General features: G+C 33.2%; 1 protein-coding gene, 2 long non-coding RNA genes and 1 pseudogene across 4 annotated transcripts; 1 reads left to right on the top strand and 3 right to left on the bottom strand.

Moving 5' to 3' along the window:
- Window positions 1-434: 434 nt before the first annotated feature.
- On the bottom strand, window positions 435-3,384 carry LOC106357717 (annotated as a pseudogene).
- Window positions 3,385-3,776: 392 nt separating this feature from the next.
- Window positions 3,777-6,665, bottom strand: LOC125576727. 2 transcript variants are annotated; one of them, XR_007315158.1, is made up of 3 exons: window positions 4,892-5,137; window positions 4,371-4,811; window positions 3,777-4,092 (listed from the first exon to the last, which is right to left on the bottom strand). It is a non-coding gene; the product is annotated as an uncharacterized LOC125576727 (long non-coding RNA). The 2 variants fall into 2 exon arrangements; XR_007315157.1 differs by having other exon boundaries at window positions 3,777-4,811; window positions 4,892-6,665.
- Window positions 6,666-12,779: 6,114 nt separating this feature from the next.
- Window positions 12,780-16,039, bottom strand: LOC125576722. Its single transcript, XR_007315156.1, has 3 exons — window positions 14,168-16,039; window positions 13,128-13,749; window positions 12,780-13,044 (listed from the first exon to the last, which is right to left on the bottom strand). It is a non-coding gene; the product is annotated as an uncharacterized LOC125576722 (long non-coding RNA).
- Window positions 16,040-21,868: 5,829 nt separating this feature from the next.
- LOC125576716 lies at window positions 21,869-23,005 on the top strand. Its single transcript, XM_048737332.1, has one exon. The coding sequence runs from the start codon at window positions 21,869-21,871 to the stop codon at window positions 23,003-23,005; it is 1,137 nt and encodes a 378-aa protein (XP_048593289.1).
- Window positions 23,006-24,998: the final 1,993 nt, after the last annotated feature.

Genomic DNA, 24,998 nt, shown 5'->3' with positions numbered 1-24,998 from the left:
AAAATGAATCTGGTTTTTAAAATTGTTTTGAGTTCACATTTTTTTATTAGTTGTCGAGAAAGAAAGTTTGAACCGGTCAATGATATACTTCTCCAGAGCGGAAAGTTATTGTAACTCTCTTCAATTCACCAAGTCTCATCGACTTGCATATAAAGAGAGTTTGCAGAGCTAGGCATTAACTATAAGATGGTAACAGATGTCCTTTGGTCTGTGATGCGGAAACAAGAGACTAATGTTCTCCAGTGTGATATGGATAAGTCAAAAAAATTTAAACACCCAACAAAGGGCTCTAGGCAATTTCAAAGGACTGTTCAACATCCCCATTAGCTAAGAACTCTAAAACTGAAATTCAATTTCAGAACAGAGCAGTTCGTGTTCTGTTTTTTTTTTCTTTTCCCTCTTATAGATGCTTTGACAATGGAGCATGATTCAGGTACATGGAATAACAGTCGTGTTTATTTACACAAATAAAGCCACAACAACAGTGGATGGTGGGCTGATTCTTAAACGCATCATCATATGAGCGAACTCATCAAAGCTTAAAACTCCGTCAGCGTTAAGAACAAAAGCTTTGATCATGACAATGCAATCATCACTCGTTCCAGCATCGTCTTCAACCTTCTTGGAGCAATGCAATCTTCTCCTTCAGCGATATACATTCCATCATCTTGCTGTTGATCTGTTCCTCTGTAAACTCATCATTCCCTTTGATTAACTGAGCAAACTCCTCAAAATCCGACACCCAAACAGTTTAACCGCGGTTTCAGCTTCTTCTTCAGCAGAAAGTTTCTCTCCCAATGTGTTGAAACTCTTCTTAAGCTCTTCTGGACCGTCTGTGTTTGCATCCATGTAAGCAAACACAGATTTAAGTCTCTTATACTGTAGTTGTCGTATTCTTTGATTGCACATGCTCAACTCGTGTCTTGAAATGTTGTATGTACTTCATTGGTCCAATTATGTATGACACACATTCTGCTAGAAACCATCTAATGATATATTGATGATATTAGTCTCAAAACTAGATACTTATCTCAAGAGTTAGCATCACCGGAAATTATACTAAATACTTTTTGCCAACTTAGAAGACCTTAAAAAAAAAAAAAAAAAAAAAAAATAATTAGAAGACCTTAAAAACAAAGATAGAAGCTGGCTTTGTTGTTGTTCTTGATCAGGCTCTCCTGTATCTGTCATCTTTTAATCTTCGCCCTCTTTTGTATTCTATCTCTGCATCAGAGCTTCTGCTTCCGTTTTTTACAGACCACACTCTTGATAATAGAGCCTCTTCATCAGTGTGGATGCGGTTTCTTGGTTTGTGATCTATGATACAATTAGCACAATGAAACAACCAATGGCAATGAATTACTCACCGAGGGGATTTGAGATTAATACGACAACACTCTCACCTTTCTAGCCCTTTGGTGAATGGAAGTCTTCAGCTTGTGATTCAAGATCAGTTTCTGATCTGGAGCTCGTTCGGCTCGGCAAATTGGCTTCTCTTCTAAGCAACTTTTTTCCATCGCTTGGTGTATAAAGCCAACTACAACATATCTGTGTATCTACATGTGAGAATTAGATATATACCAACGTATCTGTGTATCTGCGTATAAAAGAAAACAAGATAAAAGGCAGGGAGAGATTTTGGAAGCTGTAAGCTACTGATTAAAGCCTTGAGTAAATTTAAACTGTAAGCTACTGAGTAAAGACTCTAAGCTACTGAGTAAAGATTTTAGAGGCTATGTCTACATAAATCTCTTTAAAAAAATATTAAGGGCTTGAGGCCAATGTTTTAAACACTGCCGGAGTACGTTATTATGGTTCATTCTTTTATAACAGAAACCATCCCCAATAATGAATGCAACTCGTCCTGATAAAAGGTAAGATAAGTCGATGAGACTCTTGACTCATTTCGTGTTGTAGTGAAGCAGTAGGTATAACTTAAATACCAGAACTCTAGGCCACGTCCTCTTGTACCAAAACTCCAGGCCACGTCCTGTTTAACAATCCAAATATTTCGTCGGGAAGAGACAGAATACTAAGAAGCGATAAATTGGAAGAAACGTGAACACCTTGTCCATCAAATACGCTGCACTGTTGCTACCAAAAATGAGATTAATGATCGATCGATTTAATAAGTAGATCAGGCCATCAGGGACATGACAAGAATTGGAACATTTCATAGAAATTACTATAAAAAGCAAATTAGAGCAAATCTGGGTGGACTCGAACCACCAACCTCTCAACTTCAAAAGAAGAAGAGCGCTCTCCCGTTTTGAGCTTACAGATCTATTATCGAATCTTGGAAACTCAAAATGTGCTCATGGCAAGACAAACAGACTGTTCATATACTTAGCAACACGATCAAGTAACCTTTCACTTGCGGACAGAACAAAAATTTGAAAAGATAAAACTACCATGGGAGAAACAGAAACTTCAACTTTTGAGAAACAATAATATCAATTTTATTAGTGAATTATCGGCAAAAATATATTCACATCAAAACAAAATGAAAACATGGAGTGTAATAATGGATACACTTGGATATAAGTTAAGGAAATTAATCAATGTGTACACACAGCGTTTTAATACCTTCATTTACAATAAGCTTTATAGGATGAGTCTACAAAGAGCTGTTGTATTCACACTGCTCCACGCTATAGCTTCCAATGTATTGCTCCACAAGCTAATATGATATCCCATTCTCACCCTTCAGCCATCAAATTTCGAGATACATAATCTTGTGATGTTCTCTAACTATATAAATCAAACAGATACTTATAAACTTAGAAATATAAATAAAAAAATACTGTCTACAGCATAGAAAGCTTTTAGATCAGTAGGGTTTGTCAATTCACTCAAAAAAGAGAAACAAATAATAGAATGAAAAGTAACTAGTTGGCCCAATAAATTTGGGCAACGAATTTGTAAAATTCATGACGGAAGTAATGATTAATGTACGTATGATTGTTAATATGCATGGGTGTGATTGGATATAATTCTGAGTGACTAAATTATCAAAAATAACATACTTACGAGCGCATGCTTGTTGGGTGGGGCATGAATGGCGCAAAGTGTTACAGCTCCAGGTCGAATGAGATATAAGTGTTTCATGGCTATCTGTTGAGTTACGGTGCATAATAATAAATAGTGTGAAATTTCGCAGAGAGCAAGACACGCACACAGGAAGAGGAGAACCCGGGATAAAAAAAAAACACCCGTGCGAACTCCCCTCCCAACCACAAAACATATTGTTTTATTAAGATCTGTTTTTGACCTGCCATGCAAGCGCACCTGACATGGCAAAGGTCGGATGACAAAAGATGCAATTCAACATCTTCTACATCCTAATTTTAACTTAACCCACACAAGAACACAGCTTCACGTCCATAAACTGGAAGAAACGTGAACACCTTGTCCATCAAATACGCTGCACTGTTGCTACCAAAAATGAGATTAATGATCGATCGATTTAATAAGTAGATCAGGCCATCAGGGACATGACAAGAATTGGAACATTTCATAGAAATTACTATAAAAAGCAAATTAGAGCAAATCTGGGTGGACTCGAACCACCAACCTCTCAACTTCAAAAGAAGAAGAGCGCTCTCCCGTTTTGAGCTTACAGATCTATTATCGAATCTTGGAAACTCAAAATGTGCTCATGGCAAGACAAACAGACTGTTCATATACTTAGCAACACGATCAAGTAACCTTTCACTTGCGGACAGAACAAAAATTTGAAAAGATAAAACTACCATGGGAGAAACAGAAACTTCAACTTTTGAGAAACAATAATATCAATTTTATTAGTGAATTATCGGCAAAAATATATTCACATCAAAACAAAATGAAAACATGGAGTGTAATAATGGATACACTTGGATATAAGTTAAGGAAATTAATCAATGTGTACACACAGCGTTTTAATACCTTCATTTACAATAAGCTTTATAGGATGAGTCTACAAAGAGCTGTTGTATTCACACTGCTCCACGCTATAGCTTCCAATGTATTGCTCCACAAGCTAATATGATATCCCATTCTCACCCTTCAGCCATCAAATTTCGAGATACATAATCTTGTGATGTTCTCTAACTATATAAATCAAACAGATACTTATAAACTTAGAAATATAAATAAAAAAATACTGTCTACAGCATAGAAAGCTTTTAGATCAGTAGGGTTTGTCAATTCACTCAAAAAGAGAAACAAATAATAGAATGAAAAGTAACTAGTTGGCCCAATAAATTTGGGCAACGAATTTGTAAAATTCATGACGGAAGTAATGATTAATGTACGTATGATTGTTAATATGCATGGGTGTGATTGGATATAATTCTGAGTGACTAAATTATCAAAAATAACATACTTACGAGCGCATGCTTGTTGGGTGGGGCATGAATGGCGCAAAGTGTTACAGCTCCAGGTCGAATGAGATATAAGTGTTTCATGGCTATCTGTTGAGTTACGGTGCATAATAATAAATAGTGTGAAATTTCGCAGAGAGCAAGACACGCACACAGGAAGAGGAGAACCCGGGATAAAAAAAAAACACCCGTGCGAACTCCCCTCCCAACCACAAAACATATTGTTTTATTAAGATCTGTTTTTGACCTGCCATGCAAGCGCACCTGACATGGCAAAGGTCGGATGACAAAAGATGCAATTCAACATCTTCTACATCCTAATTTTAACTTAACCCACACAAGAACACAGCTTCACGTCCATAAACGAATTCGATTCAGCCTCAACGCGCTTCAACGCAACCGATTTGCATAATAGACACCCCTCACGCGATGATCCCACCGGCAGATCTAACACCAGAGTAAAAAAGAAACGTGATCAGAAACCAAAATCAAGTAAAAAACAAACGGTGACATGAGATAAGATTTACCCTTAGAGGAAGTATAGATTTCATGAGATCTGCATCAGATCTACCGATGAAAGACATAGAAGCGATTAAATCGATGGAAAATCAACACCGTTGTGTAGATCGGAGGACTCGCTATTACAAACAGAAGCTATAAATAAAAGATTCGCCGCCATAGAAGCGAGATCTAAAGGAAGCGATGAAAAAAAAAGTTTTGAGAAGCGCAAGGATGGAAGCGGCTGTTGAGATAACCCTAGGTTCAACACCGTTTCCTATTTATATTAAAAGGTTAGAATAATGGACGGTCATGATTAAATAATTAGATAACGCATCAACGGTATCGAAGCAGCCTCGTGGATCATTGCGTGCCTTTCGGGTCATTTTTAAAGCGAGGCGGTTTAGTAATGGACGGCTTTTTTTTTTTTTTCCATCTAATTAGTTTTATTAACGCCAAAGCCCATAGAACAAACCCACCATTACAAAAAAACAATGAAGCCCAAACACATAAGGCGACTTTTAAAGATACATGGGCTAAAACCCAAAGCCCGCTAACAAAGAAGCCCACTAAACGCTATCCGTACCCACGTGTCGAAATATGAACTGGATAGACGTGTGTTGAAACCCTCACAATGAAGAAACACGCGTCTTTCGACACCGCCACGTCATCACCACTTCGAGAAACCGCCGCCGCCGAATCTGAACGGCGTTTCACCGTCTACGCACTGGACCAGAAGCCACACCACAGCTTCCTCCATTTCTAGATCACCTTTCCACGTAGTGCTTCAAACAAGACAACGAGATCTCATCCTAGAAGATCCCAAAGCACCCATCACGCGTTCTTTGTTAAAACTCCATGGAGAGAATCAAATCGACCCTTGTCGAAATCTCATCCAATCGAACGGAGTCACGATCATCTTTGGATACAAAAGCTGGCGACCACCGTCGAAGAAGACAGTACGGCCCTGGAAACACCCACCGGCGGAGAACAATCGAGATATCATCCGCCGTCCCAACCCTTTACAAACCAAGAAAGCCAGCCGCCATCGCCGGAGAAGAAGGCAACGACGCCGGAGACAAAGCCGGACGACCATCGAGAGAAACGATGCGACGCCGGAGACAGAGCCGGCCGACCACCGAAGGAGAAGGTGCGTCACCGGAAACAAAAACCCATCTGGAAAAACTCTCTTATCTCTACTCCTTGTGAAAGATTAAATTTGGGAACAAGGAAAGTAGAGAGAAAATCCTCTCTCTAAAAGAGAGGAGTGTTTTTTAGACCTCGTAATGGACGGCTTAAATGCGCTGTTTTGACGCGTCTGTTTAATTGGGATTATTGTGGGCCCCAACAAACAGGCTGTTGCTTATAAATCCTTTATACTAAAGGAAAAGTCACTTACCCGACACATCTATCTATCTATATTATCATCTCCAAAGTAAATTTTTAAAATCGACCTCTTACGTTAAAAGTTATAGTGATTAATATCGTTTATATCCTTAATGAATAAATTGTATCAATAAATTAAAAAATAAAAACGAAATTTTAATTTATTTGATTAGATAATTGATTAAAATTAATAATACTAAGAATTATCCAAAATCTGAAAATATAATTTAAACACAGATAATTTATGTATATATTGTATTGTTATCTTTAGGCCTGGACATTCGGGGTCCCAAACGGGTTTTGGTTTTATTCAATCGGGTTTCAGTTTTTCGGGTTTATCAAAATCAGCCTTATTCGGATTATATGAAAGTTCGGTTCGGAACCGGTTCGGGTTTTATCGGGTTCGGATCGGGGTTAGTAAATCTTCAAAGAACCGGTACAATCCAATATACTTTCGGGTTCGGGTCCCAATTGGTTTTTCGGTTTAAAAATACCTGAATTTTACCTATTTTATAACCAAAACATGAGTAAAATCGGTTTTTCAATTTTAAAATATCTGATTTATACCTATTTTGTAACCAAAACTTAAGTAAAATCGATTCAAAAATAAGGAACATCAAACGTGATCATTCAAAATCAAACGAAAAGTAAACATATTTATTGATAAAAAGAAAACCAAATAAACAAAAGCATAAAATGAAAACAAGGTTCTCATGAAATGAGAAACATTGTTTAACAAAAACAAAATCAAAATATAAATACTTTAAAATTCAACGGTCATCTTCAACCATCAACCTTCATGTAATAGTGCCACCAACCTTCATGCAATAGAACCACCAACCTTCATGTAATAGATAAGTATTTTAGATGTTCAATATTTCATAGTGTATTTTGGATACATATTAGAAATTAAGATCATATTTGGTACAAGATCTTTTCGAAGTATTGAATGTTTCGGATTTTATCGGATATTCATTTAGATTCGGGTTCGGTTCGGATAATACCCATAACCCAAAATATCACAAAACAAGATCCATTCGGTATTTACGTCGGATTCGGATCGGTTCGGATTCATTTTTATCGGATCGGATTCAGTTTGGGTTTTCGGGTTCGGTTTATTTGCCCAGCCCTAGTTATCTGAAAAATCTTTCAGTATAAAGTTAAAAAAATAAATTATAAAAATAAATATTAATCAAATAAAATTCTTAATTATATACTTAAAAATTGAATATTGAATTATCCAAAATCTAAAAATATAATTAAAAAAGATAATTTATATATATATTGTATTGTTATCTGAACAAGTATTTTAGTAAAAAATTTAAAACATAAATTATATAATTAAATATTAATCAAATAATTTTTTTAATTATATGATTGAAAATATAATATTGAGTTATTTTAATATTTATTTTAGTATAATAAAGATAGTGTACAAAGAATTTTTCAAAAATTTATGAAAAAGTTTAAGCCCGCATCGCGGGCAAAACACCTAGTGGTTATTGTTTTACAGAAAAAACTAAAAAAGCTAGAAAAATAATCACGTAATTTCCAAAAGGGGAATTGCCACTAATACCACTTTCCTAATATCACTTTTCAACTTTACACTTTTCAACTTTACCATTAAAATTTTAATGGCTAAAGAACCATTATACCTTTATTTAATCAAACATAAACATATGTCTTTTCTAACAAAAAAATTTCAAATTCAAAATCCCCAAATTGATCGACGATTCCGGCGAGAGACTCGACGATTACGGTGAGAGATTCGACGATTCCGGCGAGAGATTAGACGAATCCAGTGAGAGATTCAACGATTCCGGCGAGAGATTCGACGATTCCGGCGAGAAATTCGACGAATCCGGTGAGAGATTCGACGACTTCGGCGATTTCCCCGGTGAGATTTGATTATTCAGGAGATGTTGACGTTCGACGAGATTTGGCGAAGACTACAAGCTCAACGAATAGAACAATCTATCTTAACGAACGTAACAAAGGTCAGAGGATAATAGATAGTGATTTTCGTCTCTTTTCTGTAATTTTTGCTTGGTTTCTCAAAATTGATCGGTTTCTGGGAAGGAGACGAAGTTTTTTTCATGAAGTTTTCAAATCTCAGATTTATAAAACCTTATAAATTTTTATTTATGAGGAACATAGTGTTATGTATTCTCGGAATGGGACTGTACTCCTTCACCAGCCTCATCCCCTCCTCCACCGTCACCTTGTACTTCGGCAACTCGTCCTCCGTGAAAATCCATAACGCGACGTAATCCAATCCCACGATCCCGATCCTGATCGGCTCGTCGGTGACTATAGCCACCAGATCTTATTGTTCTGTATGATTCTGCAACTCAACCTTAGGTTTTCATGACACTTTGCCAATGAATTACTTTGATATTTCCAGGCACAATATTTCAAAAATGGTATCGAAGAGATGGCTGGAAGAACCTTACGATGTGTGGCACTGGCCTTCAGAATCTATGAGCTTGAAAAGGTCCCAACAGGCTAAGAATTCTCAGACTGGGTTCTCCCAGAGAACGACCATATTTTACGATCTATAGTAGGCATAAAGGTGAGGATTAGTTTTGTTTATTTATGTTCATTTTTACTTTTATCTTAACATTAGTCAAATGTATACATCGTATTTGTTTAATTTCAGAACAATAACCAACATATCATGGGCTGCAGTATTTTTGTAGTGTTTCTTATCAAACTATTTTCAAATGTGGATTCAGAATGCTGGTGTCAAAGTGCTTCTTTTGTTCGATTTTACCAAAAAGGCCCATTGCACAAATTATCTTTCTTAGCCTGCTAATAACGCTGCATGATGTTTGTTGATGTTCAGGTTCGTATGGTTACTGGTGACAACGTCCAAACTGCCAGGGCTATTGCTTTGGAGTGTGGAATATTGACTTCAGATGCTGATGCCTCAGAGCCTAATCTTGGAATGGACACGTGTATCCGTCTGGTTTGTAGATTTTTTGACTTCCTGACACTAGAGAGTATCTAATTGAGATATGCTTTGTTTTCCTGCAGAACATGAACCCTCATCAAAATTGGAAACAACTGTTTTCCATAAAAAGACGCAGCAGTAGATCATTTCTTAGAGTAATGCAAGATATGTACATGAACCTCTTCTTTGGAGATGAAGTGTTCAAATACTTTAGGAGTTATGATAGTTAGAGGTGATCTTGCAGTTGAACGTGGATGGGAGATACTAGATAATATACAAGAGATTATAGTTGTTTGCAAAGTTGATAGTGTACAGGTGATTTTGGCGGAGATCACAGATGAATGGCAGAAGGTCAAAAAATTTCACCAAAAGTAAACATGATCCTGCTAAATATTTATTTGTCTATGGAGTTTGAATATTTGTGAAGGGAGAGCTGTGTGATGTTGAACAAAGACAACTTATTATAAGCCTGTATAAATATTTTATAAGCCCTTATAAAACTCTATTCTATAAATCAACTTATTATTATTTATAATAAATTAACTTAGAAATCCTTACAAACCAGTTCATAAACTCTTATAAATTAAGTTATAAACCTTTATAATCAAAAACCGGTTTATAAACTCTGATAAATCAGTTTATAATCCCTTATAAGTTAATTTATAAAACCTTAGAAATTAATTTATAAACCACTTATGAATACTTAAAATTAATAATAGGGATTTACTATCAAAATGACTCATTTATGATTTCGCATAATCAACTATTGTTCAAACCAGTTCATAAACTCTTATAAATTAACTTATAAACCTTTATAATCAAAAACCAGTTTATAAACTCTGATAAATCAGTTTATAAATCCCTTATAAGTTAATTTATAAACCCTTAGAAATTAATTTATAAACCATTTATGAATACTTAAAATTAATAATTGGGATTTACTATCAAAATGACTCATTTATGATTTCGCATAATCAACTATTGTTCTACAAAACCACATAAAGCAATTGCTAATCATCAATTCAGGGTACAAGATTGATGCATACACATGTCCAATTATTTATAAACCATTTATAACACTTATAAATGACTTATACACCCTTATAAACCTTATAATTTGTTTAAATAATTTTATAAATGAAATAAAGACTTTTATAAATGATATATAAAAAAACTCTTATAATGATTATTTATAAATTCTTATAAATAAATAGCTGATATACCAATTATGAATTTTTTTAAAAAAATTATAAACTAATTTTAAAATATATTCTTTTATAGTTTCTATAAATTATTTGTTCTTAACCAATTTACAAATAATTAAATAATTATAAACTTCTATTAATGGGCACATTTGTTTATAGGAGTTTATAAATGATACACAAAACCTTCTAAATTCTTACAAAAGACATATCAGTTTATATGTACTTATAAAATTTTATAAATTGATTTATAAGGTCTTATAAACTGATTTATGGTTTATAAGGTGATTTTTGGGGTTTAAGATAATATATTATTTTTATTAACTAATTTTAATTCTATAAGTGTTATACACCGATTTATAACCCTTCTGATATTTTTCTAGCAGAATATATATTTTTCTAACAGCTCTAGAAATGCCTCTAAACCGTTTATATACCTTTTATAAATTCTTATAAAGCCTTTATATTTTTTTTATAACCCTTTATAAATGGTTTATAAACTATGAATAATTTTTTTTATAAATCTTTATAAACTTTTATAAATTATATCTTTATAATTATTTTTTATAAATCTTTGTTATAGACCGTTAATTAACATTTTAGAAACCTATATAAACTTTTACAAATATTTATAAACCTTTATAAAAGGTTTATAATCTCTTTATAAGTTCTTATTAATTAACCTTATAAAATGATTTATGAACTCTTATAAAATCATTTGTATATTTATAAAAGATTTTATAAACTCTTATAAACTTTTTGTAACTGGCTTTATAGACTTTTATAAATAGATTTATAGACTTTGAAATAGTTTGTTAACTATTATTACTGATTTTTGAATTACTTTTTGCTTCTTAATATTACCAAAGAGATATCCACTTTTGTAATCATAGGTACGTGAGGCAGGACTAGAGACAAGTGTGGAAACCTCTGGAAAGAATTAGCTATTGCATTTAAGTTGAGATTGTTGGTTTTCCATCATAGTATAAGAAACCACAGAGAAGTGAAGTGAGCGTCCCTGCTGTTTTGTTGTGTTTTGGATGGCTTGGAAAGGAAACAACATGTGGATTTGTTCTGTTTTGTTACAATAAGATCTTATCCGTAATGAAGATAAAAGTCCCAAATAACTTATCTGTTAGACTCTCTGTTGCAACCCTGTTATACTATATGCCCAATGTTCTTCACATGCTTCCTTTTAACATGAAAACAAAACATATCTTGATCTTCATCACATGAGCCATCAAGAGGATGATTCTAGGAAGAAGAACAGACATTTCCTGATTATTTCATAAAATTAACCAATTGATAACTTATCTAGAAAAACACACATTATTTATGAAATATTAATCATCATTTTACAAGAAAAAGAAACGCTATGGAAGATGACAAAGCGGTTGATGACAAAACATGAGTTTCTAAGGTTACCAATATTGTTTCTGTAATGTGTGTCCCACAAAACGTAAGATACATGAGGGAATTTTGCTTGGTAAAACATAAAACACTGAACTTGGTCTAGCAGTTTCACCTTCAGAGAGATTGAAGGACTAGACTAGTTCAACGAGTAAAGGCATGGAACCAAGCACTTGTGTCAATGGTAACAGTAGCATGTATTTATATCACCGATTTTACTTTTTAAACTTTTTATCATTAATTTTCATAATGCTTTCTAAAATCTTATTATAAGATATATAAGGGGTTATAAGTTATTTATCAGCCTTTACATATCATTTTTTTGTGTTTAAATTTCATCTCTGAGTTTATATAATACTTTATAAACTAGTATATCTGAGTTTTACGAAGGTTTATAAGTGATTTTTAATAAATTTTAATACATTGTTGTTTATGAATCCATAGATAATGCTTATAAATTTTTTAATCATCTCTTGCGAAAAATTATTTATAGGCGATGTAATCTGTAAACAAATTATTTAGAAACTGTAATTTTAAGCTTTATACATTAAAATTTACAAAGCCTTATAAAATATATTAAATTTTATACTCTTATATCAAAGTTTAGAGTAGTGAATGTTGGAGTAGATGACGTCATCTACAAAAGATAAGATTAGTTAAGCTTAATATCAAAAAATTTATAAACATTTATATTCTCTTTTTTTAGAATTGTAACTGTAACTTTTGTTTCATGCATTTTTTTTCTTCACTTTTTTCAGTGTCTTCGTCTAGAGTGATTTTCTCTGTATTCTCATTTTCCCCAAGAATATTCACTAACGTCAGTTGTTGTGTATCAGAAATTTCTTCTTCATCATTTTCATCATCTGTTGCATTTCTTTTACCACCAGAATTTTCTTCTTTTTCATTTTCATCATTTGGTGCACCTTTTGTATCATCATAGTTGCATGGACTCTCATAACCATCAGGTGCCTTCAAGAAATCATGTCATAATAGGTAAAGAAAATAACATGTGAAAATATTTATAAGTGCTTGGTAAAGTTATTTGCTTACCAATCGTAAGACATTCTCGATTACTTCTTCTCGTTTATTCAAATCATAAAGCATTTGGATTAACTTATCGAGTTTGGAACCATCTTCATCTTGAAATTTCTCCTTAGCTTTCTCATACGCTTCATCTTTTCTTTTCTCTTTATTCTTCTTATGCTTTTGTTCCTAAACAGTATTATGATGGCTATATAAACATATTCATCATTCAATTTTGATAACACAATCAGAAAATAACATTTATAAACCATTATAAAAAGAGTTATTTACCTTATTTCCTCTTCTTCATTCTGCCTTTCAACTTGCACGGGCTCCTCAACTTCTGTATCAGCTTCCATTTGTCCTTCTTCTCCTTCCTCAAGTGTCTGCCCCTATTTCCAAGAGAAAAAAAAACAATAACAAATTTAGGATGGCTTATAATTTTTTTAAAATGATAGTCCAAATTTATAAGGGTTTATATATTAGCTTACTTCATTGATTTTTGATGTTTCTCTTTCTTTATCACCGTCGCCGAATTCAGCACCAGCTTCCACTTGTTGTTCTTCTTCATCTTGTGTTTGCTCCTATTTCAAACAAAAATAAGAGATTTATAAATGCTTATAATATTAAAATAACTTAGCGATTTCAAATTTGATAAAGTCTTATAAAACATCAAAAACACAATGACCTTAGAGGTTATGCTGTACATCTTTGTTTTCTGTCCTGCTTTGTCGACCAACGTCTTCTGTTGTAAGAAAACATCCACAAATCCTTCTTCCCAATCGCTTTTCTTCACTTTGTATCCTTGTTGAACTAGTTGTACAACACTGTCAAAGTCCTTATCATCAGGATGTGTTGGGTTCACCAAATGTTTGAATTCCTCAGAGAATCCAAACATTGTAGTAACCACACCCTTTAACAAGGATAAAACAATATTTTATAAGTCTATGTAAATCTCTTATTTATAAACCATTATGAAACAATATAGTTAACTTAGTAATCTCATGTGAATGGCGGGAGCTAATGAGGGCATGACACAAGCAAGGTGTTAAGACAAGTGAAACATGCAAGTTCACACACAAAACACAAGCCAAGAAGAAACATATCAACCATTCTCAATAATCTAATGTGAATGTTAAGGGCTAGTGTGTGAATGATGCAAGCAACGTGTTACAGAAAAAGTACAAAATGAAAAATATTCTTAAATCTCTAAACACTTCACATTTTTTACCAAGGCGCATGCTTGTAACCCTTTTTCAAGGAGTATGTTTATAAACATCTTTCTAAACAATACAGTACGAATAAATTTATAAACTTTAGCAAAAACTCACATTATTTTTCTTCTCCACCTCCAACACTTCAGTAATTGTCGGAGCCCTTGTTGAGTCCCTACGTAGACATAACGGATCTGCAGAAGAGGTTTCCTGGCAGAAACCCAGATTTATAAGGGGTTATAATTCTTTATAAATCATTGACTTGTATTTATCAATAATCTCATGAAACCCAGATTTATAGGGGGTTATAATTCCTTAATATTCAGTTTTCACTAACGGAAATTATCTCTTCTTTAATATGCAGTTTTCACTATCGGAAAATCTCTTTCTTAGCCGGAACCATTCAGATCAATCTTAATATGACTTCAAAACCAGATTTAAGTTTTCAAATACTCAATGTTTTCATTCTCAATGTTTCACTATCGAATATGTTTCTCTTAGATCGACATCTTTAAATGTGATATCTAAGAGAACTTTGTTTGATTGTTCGATAAGAGAAAGCACAAAATCGAATCAAACAAAAATACAAAAATTAGAGAAATACAAGTTGTGAATCACGTATAGGAGTTGACATCTTGTAGATTTTGAATCGATTTCATCGCCAGAAGTCGACGGTAAGAGAAAGTCGACGGAACTAGACGGTGAGAGAGACGCCGAAACTAGATGGTGAGAGAGACGCCGGAAATCGATGGTGAGAGAGAGAGACGACGGTGAGAGAGAGACGATGGTGACTCGAGGAGAAGGAGAGAAACCGATGGTGGAGAAGAAGATAAGGTAAGGGTATTATTGCCTTTTGCTCATTAATGAAAGTGGTATTTCTGAAAATATCCTTAGACTAATGGTAAAATTGAAAAGTGGTATTCAACAAAGTGTAAAAGTAAAATTTCCCCTTTCCAAAATTTGCAACTTCAAATATATCTAAACTCCTATATTTTCTCAAAGGATCTCATCCCACGTTCAAAATTAGTTTTCACCACTTCAAATATTTTTTTTCCTACATAACTTCTGATCTACGAATCTGTTTCACGTCATATATAACTTCTCAAATCATGATATGACTTCAACCTGTTTCATCTTCTACTATATAATTTTCCATAACTGTTTTTTTTTTCTCTTTTTCTCCATCGTTTCATATTCAATTTTCTCAACTTTTCTGTATATAAACAAAAATCAGTATACGTCTTTGACTATTCTATTCATATTCTTTTTCTATTCTGTTCAAATTAATATCATTTGACTTGTTTAACATGATTCAGATAGAAGATGTAACTTGAGTATTCTGTTTTTTTTCAGAGTTTAATTCTTCAAAAAGACAGAGAAACCATAGTATAATATTTGCAAATGAGGTAAAAATAAGTACATTCTCTCTATATAAAGAATTAGCTATTTAAAATTAGTTTTATGGCTTATCTTTAGAAAGGCATATTCTTCAAACAAAAAGTTCTAATTTTTAGAAGTTTTGCATGTTTTGGTGATGCTTATGTATAGAAATAGAGTGAACACGTGATTAGTGGACCATAAACACAAGTATTATGCAAAATATGAAGAGCCAATAAAAACAAAAACAAAAAGATAAAACGATGTGCGTACAAGTGAGTGAATTCTTCTCACACAACACTAGACTAGAGAATCCACATCATTTTACTGGATCAGATTATAACAACAGTATATCAGGTAGGAAACTTTTTTGAGGATCTGATTAGTTACCTCATTGGATCTTCGACCAATATTATTGTATATATTAGAGTATCATAAGATATGCATATTAATTTTTGTGCCCGTACGTAGTAAGAAATTTAAAATAAATAAATAAAAAATAAAAAAGATAAACAGTAAGTAAACATACAATATAAAAATAAAAAACTGAATTAAACATATATTTGAAAATGTATAGTTAAATAAACAATAAGTAAATATATAATATAAAAATATTACATTAAACATCTATTATAATATTAGAATAAGTAAATATAAAATATAAGAAATACAAAAGGCATATATCGTTATATTATCATTTGATATAAAAGCAAGAAAATTAGAATAAGTAAATATATATTTTAGAAATTAAAAAACTAAATTAAATATCTATCTGAAAATGTATAGTAAATAAATAATAACTAAATGCACATTATAAAAATAGAAATATTTTATTATACATTTATCAAAATATTAGAATAATTAAATATAAAATATAAGAAAAAATAAATAAGTACATATAGTGTATAAGAAATAAAATTATTACACTAAATACATATCGTAATATTACCATTGATATAAAAACAAGAAATTTAGAATGTTTAAATATACAAAATAAGAAAAGATAAACTGTAAGTAAATATAAAATATAAGAAATGAAAAACTAAATTAAACATATATCTAAAAGATGTATAGTTAAATAAATAATAAGTAAATATAAAATACAAAAATATATTACATTAAAAATCTATTATAATATTAGAATAAGTAAATATAAAATATAAGAAAAGATAAACTGTAAGTAAATATACAATATAAAAATTGGAAAACTAAATTAAACATATATCTCAAAGATGTATATTTAAATAAATAATAAGTAAATATACAATATAAAAATATTACATTAAAAATATATTATAATGTTAGAATAAGTAAATATAAAATATAAGAAAATTAAATAATAAGTAAATATACAATATAAAAATACAAAACAATACATTAGACATCTATCAAAAAAATATATAATAAAATAAATAATAAGTAAAAATATAATATAAGAAATAGAAATATTACATTAAACATATATTACAATATTACAATTTGATATAAAAACAAAATAATTAGATAAGTAAATATACAATATAAGAAATAGAAAAACTACATTAAACATCTATCTGAAAAATGTAGAGTTTACATTTTTATTATTTCCAAATATTTTTATAAGTAAATATAAAATATAAGAAAAATAAGCATACAATATAAAAAATAGAAATATTACATTAAACATTTATCATAATATAATCATTTGATTAAAAAGCAAGAAAATTAGAATAAGTAAATATACAATATAAGAAAAATATAAAAAATAGGTAAAATACCATTAAGAAATAAAAAAAATTATATTAAACATTTCTCTGAAAAAATGTATAATAAAATAAATAATTAGTAAATATACAATATAAGGAATATAAATATTATATTAAACATTAATCATAATATTAGAATAAATAAATATATAATATAATGAAAAATACCCAATAAGTAAATATACTATCAAAACTAGAAAAACTAAATTAGACATCTATCTGCAAATTGTATAGTAAAACAAATAATAAGTAAGTATATAGTATAAAAAATAAAAATATTACATTAATCATCTATTATAATATTATAATATTAGAATAAAAAAAAAATAATAATAATAATAAGTAAATATACAATATAAGAAATATAAAAATACATTAAACATCTGAAAAATGTACAGTAAAATAATTAATAACTAAATATACAATATAACAAATATAAATAAGACATTAAACATATATAAATAATATTACCATTTGATATAAATGCAAAACAAAAATAGAATAAGTAAATATACAATATAAGAAATAGAAAAATTACATTAAACATCTATCTGAAAAATATATTGCTTACATTTTATTATTTAAAAACTAGTTATTTGCCCGCGCAATAGCGTGGGTGGCTAATTCCTTTCTATATATGTTACAAAATAAAATAAAATGTTTTTTATTAGAAGAAAAAAACAATTACATTTACATATGTAGTCAAGACTCAATGCTTAAGAGTTACATGTACTAAATCAATTATAGTTAAGTGTTATTTTGGAATTATATATTGACAAAAACAAAATAATTGAATTTAGCAACAAAATAATACACATAACTGAAGAAACTAAAAGACTTATCCAAATCGTCTTAAAACAAATATTTTCCCTTTGAGTGCTACTATCTTCATCTGCAGATAAATCTGCAAATCTAATAACAAATTTTTTTTTAAAGAAAATCTCATGTGTCTTAGCACTATATAACAGAATGTAACATGAATGTAAATTGATTAATGGTTTTTATTTTTGAAAAAAATGTAAATCGGTTAACAGAACTAACATATAAAATGACAAAGTGATAATTTGCATAACAGTTATTATGATTAACTATAATAGTTTTATTAAAAATTGACATTAATTTAGTTACCAACTAGGGTCGGCCCGCCCTACGGGCAGGATATTAGTTAATTTGATATTCACTAAATGCTCGAGTTGAAATTTGTTTTAAGATTCAAGAATTTGGTTATCTGTTATGTGTTACTTATTAGTATGAGGTGGTATAGTTGTTTTAAGATTATTATTGCTTTGGTATTGTATCAAATTAACTAATTGTCAAACTCATAATTATAGATGTACAAATGTGGATTTGTGATAAAGTTTGATGACAATACTGTTTTTTTTTAATTCTTATTCATAGTGGAGTGTGCATGTGTCAGAAAGAGGCATATATCAACTTTTATGTTTTTGCGTATAGATTTTAAATATATATTATTTTGTATAATGCATACTTGCTCTACAACATTTGCTTGTAAACTAAAAAAACTATTTTCTATATTTTTAAAAGAGAAAATATTTAGTTTAGAATATAATATGGACATATGTATTGACTATATATAGAAGTTGAGTGTTATTTTAAAATGACATATGTATAGAGGTTTTTCAACCATTACTTCACTGGCACAAAACATTTATAATTATAAATACCTTCTTTTAAAAGCAAAACTAATAAAAGCGTGTACAACAAATGTATTTTGATATATATTATATGCATCAAGTTATAAAGGATGGAAACATTGCAAAACTGTTTGGAGCAAAGTTTTTAACTTCACGATCTTCATCTCGACGTCAGTTCATTGCCGGTCCTGGCCACAAGCAGAAGAAGCATGGGCTTCCAGCCGACACGATAATAAGTATTTTCGCGGCCACATATTTATAAAAAGTGACTTTAGCCTAGTGGTTTTAAGAGAAATTACTAGTGCTTGAGGGGCTGGGTTCAATTACCCCTGACAGCCTTTTGTTTTATTTTGGCCCAAATATAAAATAGGACACGTGTCACTCCCATAACGCATGACTTGATGACGTGGCATCACAGGAGGGAGGCGAACATATTTATATATATATATATACTAGGGTCGGTCCGCCCTACGGGCGGGATATTAGTTAATTTGATATTCACTAAATGCTCGAGTTGAAATTTGCTTTAAGATTCAAGAATTTGGTTATCTGTTATGTCTTACTTATTAGTATGCGGTGGTATAGTTGTTTTCGATTATTCTTGCTTTGGTATTGTATCAAATTAACTAATTGTCCAACTCATAATTATAGATGTACAAATGTGGATTTGTGATAAAGTTTGATGACAATACTGTTTTTTTTTTAATTTTTATTAATAGTGGAGTGTGCATGTGTCAGAAAGAGGCCTATAACAACTTTTATGTTTTTGTGTATGGATTTTAAATATATATTATTTTGTATAATGCATACTTGCTCTACAACATTTGCTTGTAGACTAAAAAAATTGTTTTCAATATTTTTAAAAGAGAAAATATTTAGTCTAGAATATAACATGGACATATGTATTGACTATATATAGAACTTGAGTGTTATTTTAAAATGACATATGTATAGAGATTTTTCAACCATTACTTCACTGGCACAAAACATTTATAACTGTAAATACCTTCTTTTGAAAGCAAAACTAATAAAAGCGTGTACAACAAATGTATTTTGATATATATTAAATGCATCAAGTTATAAAGGTTGGAAACTTTGCAAAACTGTTTGGAGCAAAGTTTTTAACTTCACGATCTTCATCTTGACATCAGTTCAGTGTCGGCCCTGGCCACAAGCAGAAGAAGCATGAGCTTCCAGCTGACACGATAATAAGTATTTTCGCAGCCACATATTTATAAAAAGTGACTTTAGCCTAGTGGTTCTAAGAGAAATTACCAGTGCTAGAGGTGCTGGGTTCAATTACCCTTAACTGCATTTATTTATTTTGGCCCTAAATATAAAATGGGACACGTGTCACTCCCAGAACGTACGAATTGATGACGTGGCTTCACGGGAGAGAGGCGAACATTTCTTTATATATATAGATAGATATATATATATATATATATAGATGTCATTTTCATCTTTTTCAGTGGTAAGAAGATGACCTAGCCTTTCTTTTACCCTACAATAGACATAATAACCAAAACTTTTCTTTGAAGAAAATGAAACTCAAAAACATTGAAAAAATTTCATAGCTAACTGAAAGAAAAATACTCACGTTCGTTGAGTATTTTGTCTTCCTGAGAATAAGCCGCAGAAAAAAAATGATTTGTTATTAAGCAATCGCCTTTTTTTGTCAAAGGAAAAAAGAAAGAAAGAGAAAGTAGTCATCTATCTTAAAAATCATTTATATAACAGAGTCCTAAAAACTTCTTATTACCTCAATTGTTGTTGACAATGCTTTCGTTTTTATTCGTTTTTTGAAGAACTAAGCTGAGGAAATTCAACTGACATCTTCAATGTGTGAATCATGCAAAAAAGGTAGTTATAAACGTGTATCAGTTTTTGAAATTCAAAGTGCGTATCTTTTCATCAAAGCGTATGTACCTTTTTATCCACAAGGAAGCTTTCATCCCGAGTTTGGGATAGTAGTCCCAAATCCGAGAGACCTCACTCTGATTTTCCATTATTTTTAGATGAATTGAGCTGGGAAATAGGAGTAGACTCCAATGGCATCTTCAACCCAAGTTCTGCAGAAAGAGAGAAAGAATTATGTATTAGAGAAGAAGAGAAAAAATATTCTAAGAAAATTGATAGAAAACAAAACATAAACTTGCATCAGAGTATTTCGAAATTGGCGATGGTGAAGAGAGAGAAAGAGAGAGAGAGAGAGAGAGAGAGAGAGAGAGAGAGAGAGAGAGAGAGAGAGAGAGAGAGAGAGAGAGAGAGAGAGAGAGAGAGAGAGAGAGAGAGAGAGAGAGAGAGAGAGAGAGAGAGAGAGAGAGAGAGAGAGAGAGAGTTTCGCTCTTTCTGGAGAGCTCTCTCTCGAGAGCTCCTCTCTATCTCTCTCGCTCTCTCTCTCTCTCTCTCTCTCTCTCTCCTCGATCTCTCTAGCTCTCTCTCTCGAGAGAGAGAGAGAGAGAGAGAGAGAGAAGAGAGAGAGAGATGAAACGATGGCAAAAAAGATAAACAGAATAATATACAAACTAACATTATTCTAAAAGAGCGATGAGTGCGATGAGTGCGATTCTAAAAGCGATTTTACAGTTATGGTTTCTTCAACCGGTTGTTATCATAACCGCTCTTCTCCTAGCGGTTTTCCCTCAATTCATCTTGGTCGTGGGGCAGTTTCCGACGGTTCCAACCACTAAGTGTGTCATCTCCGTAGTGGAATCTTTCTACCATTACGATGTAACCGTTAAAGTGGAGTTATGTCCATCCCGGTGCCCTATATATGTTTATGGGGTTCTTCACTCCTTTGTTCATAAAAACTCCAATCATATTCTATATTCTTACCATTTTGATATCTATTTGGTGATAATGGCGAATAATTTGCGAAGAGCGATTCAGGATCTCACTTTGGGGATAGAGGATGAACCGGTGCCTCTGCCGGCGACGGTTTGCAATGAAGCAAGAAGGTCAATCAATTTTCACTGGTGGGACGCCCAACAATTCAACGTAAGCAGAACATTCGTGCTCTCATGACATCCCTGCCTAAAATGTGGGGTCTTTCTGGGATCATCTCGGGCCGTTTGGTGGAGAGGAGGAAGTTCCAGTTTGTATTCCCGTCTGAGGAGTTGTTGCAGTCGGTTCTCAATCGGGGTCCCTGGGCGTTCAATGATCGTATGGTGGTTATTAAGCGGTGGATGCCTGAAATGGATGATAATGATCTGATGCAGATTCCGTTTTGGGTCCAGATAAGGGGCATACCTATGGAGTATCTCACTGAGGGTGTCATCAGAAACATTGGTGATATCATGGGCGAGGCCATGCTGGTTGATTTTAACCCGGAGGCTAATGCAGCGGTTGAATACGTTAGGGTTCAACTGAATTGGAATCTTGCTCAGCCATTACGTTTCCAGAAGAATTTCCAGTTCTCTCTTGGCGTGAATACGCTTTTAAAGTTCCGGTATGAAAGGTTAAGGGGCTTCTGTGAAACGTGTGGAATGATAACTCATGATTCAGGGGAGTGTATTCCGCATGGTGAGGATCTTCAAAATGATAGTGAGCCAGATGATGAGGACAATGAAGGTGGAGGTATGGATGATGGTGAGGCTGAACCGGTACTGGATGGCAACGTTAACATGGAACATGCTGCCAATGTGGCAGATCAGGCTCCGCCGGGGGGGTCTCCTCAACAAGATGGTGTGGCACTGGAGGAATACTCTGGGAGAAACGATCCTACGGTAGAGCGTAGGGGAAGAAGGAATAAGTTTAGTGGTAATTTGCTGTTGGAAGGTGAGATGGTAACGGGCGAGTATGATGAGGATCTCATTGACGATAGTGATCAAGGGGCAGTTGATGGGGAAGAAAAATGGAGGGGTGATAGAAGTCTTTCTCAGTATGGAACTACCGTCGAGACTGGTGAAACTAGCAGGCCACAGGTGGGAAAACGTAAGAGATCAAAGGCACTAGTATACAATCGTAAGCATGGAGTCTTAACTGCCTGTGGGAGCAAGAAAATGCGGGCTGGTGTGGTGATTGTTGACAAGTTTGATGTGGAGGATTATGGTGCTAACTCTGCGGCTGATGCTCTCAACAAGATTCAGAGGGACTATGGTGAAGAATCAGATCAGGAGTTGGTTCCATCTATTGACAGAGGCGCGGTGGGCCCGGTTCCACCAAAGGTCCCATGAGAGTCGGGGTGTGGAACTGTCGAGGCATGGGGCAACGCCTGACAGTTCGACGTCTAAAGGAGATGCAGCGGCTGTATCTCCTAGACTTGTTGTTCCTAATAGAAACAAAGCAGCACAATGATTATGTCCGTGACATAGGGGTGTATTTGGGCTTTGATCAGATGGTTCTGGTTCCTCCTGAAGGTCTTAGTGGTGGTTTGGCTGTTTTCTGGAAAAATTATGTATCTGTTTCCTGTATTTCAAGTGATGTACGTATGGTTGATCTTCATGTGAAATATAAAGCTTTTCAGTTTTACTTGTCGTGTATATATGGTCATCCTAATCCTCAGCATAGACATCATCTTTGGGAACGTTTACAGAGGGTTGCGGTTAATAGAACTGGTGCGTGGATGATGTGTGGTGATTTTAACGAAATCACGAAGCCAGAGGAGAAGAAAGGGGGCCGTGTACGTACCCTAAACAGTTCCTATAACTTCAATACAATGTTACAGATTTGTGCTATGGAAGATTTGCGGTTTAAGGGAAATCAGTTTAGTTGGGTTGGGCGAAGAAGAACAGAGATTATTGAATGCTGTCTGGACAGAGTTCTGGTTAATTCGGCATGGCAACAAAACTATCCTGTGTCTGACACTGAATACTTGGAGCTGGCGGAATCAAACCATCGGCCAATGATAATTTCTATTGATTATCAGAAGAGGTCTAAGAAAGGGTGGTTCAAATATGACAAGAGATTGTTTCATGATAGGGATTTTGTGGAAACAATTTCCGAAGCTTGGAATAGTTTTGGCTCAATTGGGGGTTGGTCAAAGAAGCTTGCTCACTGTAGAAGATCGATTATTCAATGGAAGCGTAACAATGAGACTAATTCTGCGCTGAGAATTATGGAGATTCGTGGACGTATTGATCAAGCACTTCGTGATAGTTCAATCTCAATGGAATATATTCAAGAGTTAAGAGTGCAGTTGAATAAAGCGTTCAGGGATGAGGAAGAATATTGGTGTTTAAAGAGTAGAAACAGATGGTTAAATCTAGGAGACCAGAATACTCGGTTCTATCACGGCTTGACTAAGATGAAGAAAAGTCAAAACAAGCTCAAGGATATGTACGATAAGAATGGTGTTCTTCATACCCAGGATGAAACTATTGCGAAAATTGCTGAGGAATACTTTATTGAGATGTTCACTTGCTCTGACACAGTCCCTTTGTCAGAGGTGCTTCCTAACATCAACAAAAAGGTTACTGAGGAGATGAATAGAGAGCTTCTCCGAGATGTTACTGATGCTGAGATTAAAAACGCCTTGTCACTTATTGGACCTGATAGAGCTCCTGGTCCTGATGGCTTTACAGCCTCCTTTTATCAGCAATTTTGGAATGTTATAAGTGGAGATGTCTGTGAGATGGTGCACAGGTTCTTTCAGACAGGTGATCTTGAGCCTGATATAAATCACACGAATATTTGCTTGATCCCCAAGTTTGTGGATGCCAATCACATGAGCGATTTTAGACCAATCAGTCTGTGTTCAGTGGCTTATAAATTGATATCCAAAGTCCTATGTTTGAGACTTCAAGGTTGCCTAGAAACTATTATCTCAGATTCTCAAGCAGCTTTTGTCCCAAACCGTCAGATATCCGACAACATTCTTGTGGCGCATGAGTTGATGCATGCTTTAAGAACCAAGAAGGACTGCTCAGAGCAATACATGGGAATTAAGACAGACATTAGTAAAGCCTACGATAAAGTTGAGTGGGGATTCCTGGAATCAACTATGGAGGCACTGGGTTTTGATACAAGGTGGATTCAACTTATCATGACATGTGTTCAATCAGTGTCATACTCAGTTGTTATTAACGGTGTCCCTTACGGTCAGTTTCGACCTTCCCGTGGGATTAGACAAGGGGATGCGTTATCTCCATATATGTTTCTACTTTGTGCGGAGGTACTAAGTCAAATGTTGGTAACAGCCCAACAGATGAACTGTTTCAATGGAATGAA

The sequence above is a fragment of the Brassica napus genome, chromosome A7, assembly GCF_020379485.1.
Source record: "Brassica napus cultivar Da-Ae chromosome A7, Da-Ae, whole genome shotgun sequence".
In the NCBI taxonomy this organism is placed as follows: domain Eukaryota; kingdom Viridiplantae; phylum Streptophyta; class Magnoliopsida; order Brassicales; family Brassicaceae; genus Brassica; species Brassica napus.
The sequence above is the reverse complement of the archived record's forward strand: the minus strand, read 5'-3'. Positions and strand labels throughout refer to the sequence as shown.

Excerpts from the sequence above, each read along its gene's own strand:
- LOC125576716 (XM_048737332.1), top strand. The coding sequence starts at position 21,869 with ATGTGGGGTCTTTCTGGGATCATCTCGGGCCGTTTGGTGGAGAGGAGG.